The sequence below is a fragment of the Aptenodytes forsteri genome, unplaced genomic scaffold, assembly GCF_000699145.1.
Source record: "Aptenodytes forsteri isolate BGI_AS27 unplaced genomic scaffold, ASM69914v1 Scaffold116, whole genome shotgun sequence".
NCBI classification, from domain to species: Eukaryota; Metazoa; Chordata; class Aves; order Sphenisciformes; family Spheniscidae; genus Aptenodytes; species Aptenodytes forsteri.
Genome location: NW_008795491.1, coordinates 236,353 through 241,842, shown reverse-complemented (window position 1 = coordinate 241,842; position 5,490 = coordinate 236,353). Strand labels below are relative to the sequence as shown.

The following is a 5,490-nucleotide window of genomic DNA, read 5'->3' as shown; positions in this document are numbered from 1 at the left end:
AAAAAAATTGTTTACTAAATCTGGTTTTGCAGAAGATTTTCTAACATGCTGGGTTTTGTATTGCTTGTGACCTAAAAGCACTACAGTTAGTACATTACTGCATTTTTTCTTGCTAGAAGTCAGGGCCAAATTACAGGCTAATTTCGAGTTCCCAAACTTTGACTCTAACAGAATAAAGGATGAGTGGGAAGACAGTATCTTAAACGCTCAGAAAGAGGAGTGAAAACTATATCACAGTATCCTTTTCACTGCTAGGGAGCTTCCACCACTTTGTTTATATATATTTTCAATTATAGCACTGGCTATCTCCATTCAGGTAAAACTCCCAAGGGAGACTGATGGGATTTGATAGAAAAGAAATTAACCTAGAATTACAGGGTATAATGCTCACAATCCATCTTTTGGTGTGGAGTTGAGCTGGGAAGTTAAAGGTAAGCTTTTGACCAGATGTCTACTGTTCTCCCACTAGATCCTTACAGTAAGCCTCCAGCTTAGACAGAGAAAAGTTATCAAGATGCTGCTGCACCGGAGCCATCACTATTTCCTCAGTGTAGTGGATAATATACAGCTTATATGGCTCTGAAGACTCCAAAGGAGGAAAAGGAGTTTATGAGGACAAAGAGGAGAGGATGTAATTTGGAAAATAAAAGGAAAACATATATTGAGAAAGGAATGGATGCTGTTTTGTCAGGACACAGACCAGAGTGGATGAAGGAAATACAAAACCAGGAAAAATCTTGCCTTCCGAAAGAATAAGCAAAGAGATTTTTTTATTATTATTTTGCAATTTTTTGTATCTTTATTTCATTTCAAAGGCTCCATTACTGATTCTCTCTTCAGGACTTGGTAAGCTGGCTGAAAAGATACGCATTTTGGTTTTGTACTACAGGAATAAACTCCCATCACATGAAATCCCTTACTCACAATGGAATTTTTTTCTCTCATCTTGTTTCCCAGGGCATCTTTGAGATGGTTATCAATAAATAACAGACAGTAACTGGCTAAACAGTCTGTTACCTACTTTTTTTTTCATCAGTTGGTGAAAAATCTGCACAAACTACATACAACAGTGCCAGCAGAAGAAAATACCACTTGTTTCAGAGAGACAGATGCATACTGCTAAATATAGATCTTATAGAACTGTTGGTTTCTAAGTTCATCGGACTCATTCCCACTGCTTCTCAGCGGCTCTTTCTCATCCCCCATGTCATTGTCTTTCATCTGTGCAAAATAGGCAGAAGAAGCTTTGTATTCATAGTGCCTGTCAAGAGATTTCAGGTGGATCAACATATGAAGAGCATAGGCAAGAACCAGCAGCAGAATCAGCGACATAACCAATCCCATAAGTATTGCTGGAGAGAAAAAGGTTGCACAGTCTTTTGCATAGGCAAAATGTCCTTCTTGAATGTTAAAACCTTGAATCTACAAAGAGAACAAAAGGACTCATATTAAATACAGTATTTGCTGTCTTGGTTACAACCAACTTCATGAATTTGCTCCTGATGCCAGAAAGAATTTTTAATTCAGTATCTGCTTCTTGCAAAATTGTATCAGTGTTAGCTGGAGTTAGTGCTCTGAGTTTATCCAGGTCAGTCTTCTAGAACCGACAGTTACTCTAATCCCCTTCAGTCTGCTGCCCAAAGGATTTGCAGTTGTGTTTTAAACAAAATCATCTATGATCAGTCTTGATAACCCAGTAATATTTAATTGTAAGCGTGGTACCTGTCAAGTTAACGGTGCATTTCCAGCATCATTTGTTGAGAATCTCCAGAGTCTCTGTTTCAAACTGCATAAACTTCAACGTGACAAACAAGGAAATACTCTCAGTTGCCTACCCTAATATTAGATTTTTCTCACCAGATCCAAGTGTGCGGTATATGACAGCAAATCAGCTAAACTACATGAAGTTGCATTCAACTATGGCAATACCAGTAAGTCTTACTTGTGGCTTCAGTTCTAACACAAAGTTTACCACATTGGTATTCAGGGAACTGACTGTCTGCTCCACTAAATCAGTCCGTGGGCATTGATCACATGGTGAGAAAAGGGGGATCAGCTTTCCCCCTCAATCCCCTTTTCAGCTATTCATGCCTATGACAGGTATCTAAAAGCAAGACATCCTAGTCCAGTTATCTTAGGCTCCCTTATTGCCAAACGCAGAAAAATAGGCACTTTCAGAAGATGATTAATCTCATCCTAAAATAAGGACTTAAGATGCGTCAGAGGAATTATCCACTGGCTTTAGAGGCAGGCTGAGGTGACTATAATCAGGGCACAAGGTTAAAATTACTAGGCATCAAAAGTTAAGTGAGATGAATCCCATACTTGGTGACTGATGCTGTTATTGATGCCTGTTTTAAGAGCCCAGTTCAGAGAGCTGTAACACTGAAAGTTAAATTCACTCCACATACTAAAGGGAAACCCAAGCAAGAGACTACAGAAAATCTATATAGACTTTCATTTCCTTTGACAGGAAGATAAGTATAATAATTTAAGTCTTCATTTCTATTTCAAGTTCCATGGAGATCCTGTAAACTGTACATGGAAGGTCATTATACTTTCTTGGCAGTTAAGTGCAAAATTTCCCATCAGTCTACCTAGGGGATCCATTTGGCTCAATTCCATGACATTACCTGGAAATCAGTAAAAGTGACTTCCCAAAGCTTTGAAAGATCATTTGCAGAGCTGGGTATGAGGAGTGCATCATATCTTTGCAAGCTGCTCACATGTTCACAGTGGTAGGAGTAACTTGCCGGTGCATATATTCTGGTTGCGTTAAACGTTGCTTGGATGGAGTGGTTGTAAAGAAGTTGCAGTTTGTGTAAACTGAACCAGTTCTGAACAGACAGCTGGTAATAGCTGGTTGTTAATAAGAATCTGAAAATATTGTATGAGAAAAAAGATTAATAAGAAAGCAAGTCTAAATAAGAGCTGGAACTATTAAACTCACCTCTTGAACAATCTTAGAAGGCACGCTGGTATTACCAGAGTTTCATCCATTTATATCAGTGTGAGCTCTAGCTCCTTCTGTTGAGTCTGGAAAATGATTTGAGTTTCTCTATTGTTGTAGCTGAAGGAGTTTGCTGCTCTCCCACACAGTGAGAGGAAAGGTGAGGGATTTTTCCTAAATGACTGAGAAAAATCTATATGCAACATTGGTATTGTACTTCTACCCAAGATATAGAAAATTATTCATCAAGAAATGCTGTTTTCTTTGATCACGAAGAAGCAAACATAAAGTAGTTTACAGTCTGATGCCTGAGCAGCCCATACTACCAGTTCTTGCATCAAAATTCCCAGACAAAAATATAGGTAATTAGCAAGCTTTAGCAAAAATCTCAGAGATGGGAAGATTCTATGCAAAAGAGATGACCTGAACTTTTCTCATTAATAGAAAAGTCAACATAGAAGAAGAAATGCCTTAATAAAACAAGGCAGGCAAATGACAGACCTATTAAATGCAGATGTCTTGATTATACAACCAACAGTTCTTTCACGTTATTTTTGCTTACACAAAATTTCCTAAAACAAATTGCACAAGCAACTGCATTGTTAATATCCATAACAATGGATATTAACATGTGATTATCTAGTATTTTCTTTATCATATAAACTTACCTAATAACAAGCCCCTTTAGATTGCCAACATCACCAAACTTCAGAGAAAGCCTAGGTCAAAAAGCAAGTAACATCAGGCTAGACAAAAACTTCAGAAATCTTAAGAGAAAAAAGCAGCACAAAGGATTAAGCATAGTTACACATGGAGCCTTTTGCTCAGTATACCTTTGAAGTCAGGGGGGAAAAAAAATGAAAGGATTAAATCTTCCTCCAGTGAAATCCAGTAGTTCAGCTGTTAATTTGAAGGAGGCCTAGACTATCCAGAAAGAACAGAACTGCATGCTCAACTTTCAACACAATTAAATTCCACTGCTTCCAACATCGGCTGACAATTAGGTTCATTTGATCTGTGTTCTCCTTCTCAAGCCATGATATCTTAGTCATGAATCACCTCTGTATGTCATTAGAAAGTGTAAACAGCCACATTATTCTCATCTTTTTAGATAAAAAATGCAGATGACATTTGAGTTCCAGTTTCGCACATGTGCATCATTAGAGCAATATAAATACATGGACTGTGAGGTAGCTTTACAGAGCTCATCTGCAGTGAGGATGGGCACCTGAAGTTTACTGAAGTGAAAGGCCCTAGCAGGTTAATTGTAAACTAATGCATACCCTACCATCCTTTTTACCATCTCTGGAATTAATGCACTGTAGCACTGCATGATTAAGTGGTATACATTTTTTTGGCTTAACAATATTTTGCCTCTTAAAACCTGCATAATAGATTCTCACTGTCGACATAACATTTTCAGACTAAGCTAGAGACAAAACATAGTGAAACAATGCAGCATCTGAAAAACTTCTGAACCTAAAGCTGAATAAAAAAAAAAAAACCCAACCAGCTAGCCCTATGATTTCATACGAGATCTAGACTTCTTCTTGTACCTTGACTAACATTGGTCCAATAAGACAGGACACTGAATCTAGACTATCTCCCGCTTTATTACAGAGGGAAATCATAGACAGTTGAGGATTAGACACAGGCAAATACAGCACTAAACTCAGTGGCCTGATCCAGAAGTTGGTGCATAAAAAAACCCCCACAGGTTGGATTGTTATATTTGTATGGCAAATACGTATATGTTCAGTGCCAAGTATTTTTTCCTGGCTCCAGCTACTTTGCATTGATCAGACAGTATAAAGCAGCTTGAAAGCTGACCGAAAGCCACAACAGAGTATTGTCTTAACAAAGAAGGCTGAAGAAGGGAGAAGTTTAAGGGAGTTTTCTCAGGTGAGAAAAACTGGGCAATGCATCATGTGAGCACTCAGCCATCAACTGGCATAATTTAGGTCAGTCCTTAAACCAGAGATCACAGAGCAACATTCAAGCCAATTTTTCCCTTTCTTCTCTGCTACAGTCAAATGCAGGTTGACTGAAAATATAACCCAAGACTTGTATTTGCCAATTACACTGAGTCTAATCCTGACTCACGAGCCCAGATTATCCATTTTCCTATCTGTAGAGCATGATTTCTACATATAGAGACCTCAATCAGTACTCAGATGCGGTCAGTGGCAATGGATGAATGGATACTTGAAACTTCCAGTTTCTAATGACTTGATACGTGGAATCTAGCAGAGATGCCACAGATCTGTTCATGCAATCTGTCAAATGTCCTGACAACCCCTGAAAGGAGGTTGTAGCGAGGTGGGGGTTGGTCTCTTCTCCCAAGTAACTAGCAATAGGACAAGAGGAAATGGCCTCAAGTTGCACCAAGGGAGGTTTAGATTGGACGTGAGGAAAAATTTCTTTACTGAAAGAGTGGTTAAACCTTGGAACAGGCTGCCCAGGGAAGTGGTTGAGTCATCATCCCTGGAAGCATTTAAAAGACATGTAGATGAGGCGCTTAGGGACATGGTTTAGTGGGC

At 38.7% G+C, this 5,490-nt stretch overlaps 1 protein-coding gene across 1 annotated transcript in view; it reads right to left on the bottom strand.

Moving 5' to 3' along the window:
• Window positions 1–788: 788 nt before the first annotated feature.
• Window positions 789–5,490, bottom strand: part of ATP6AP1L (ATPase H+ transporting accessory protein 1 like) — a 24,295-nt gene continuing 19,593 nt past the window's right edge. The window contains exons 6-8 of the mRNA XM_009281594.1: window positions 3,619–3,669; window positions 2,634–2,877; window positions 789–1,422 (exon numbers count right to left, since the gene is read on the bottom strand). Of these exons, the coding sequence (XP_009279869.1) occupies window positions 1,120–1,422; window positions 2,634–2,877; window positions 3,619–3,669 (598 nt within the window). The 3' untranslated portion in view covers window positions 789–1,119. The remainder of the gene's footprint in view (window positions 1,423–2,633; window positions 2,878–3,618; window positions 3,670–5,490) is intronic.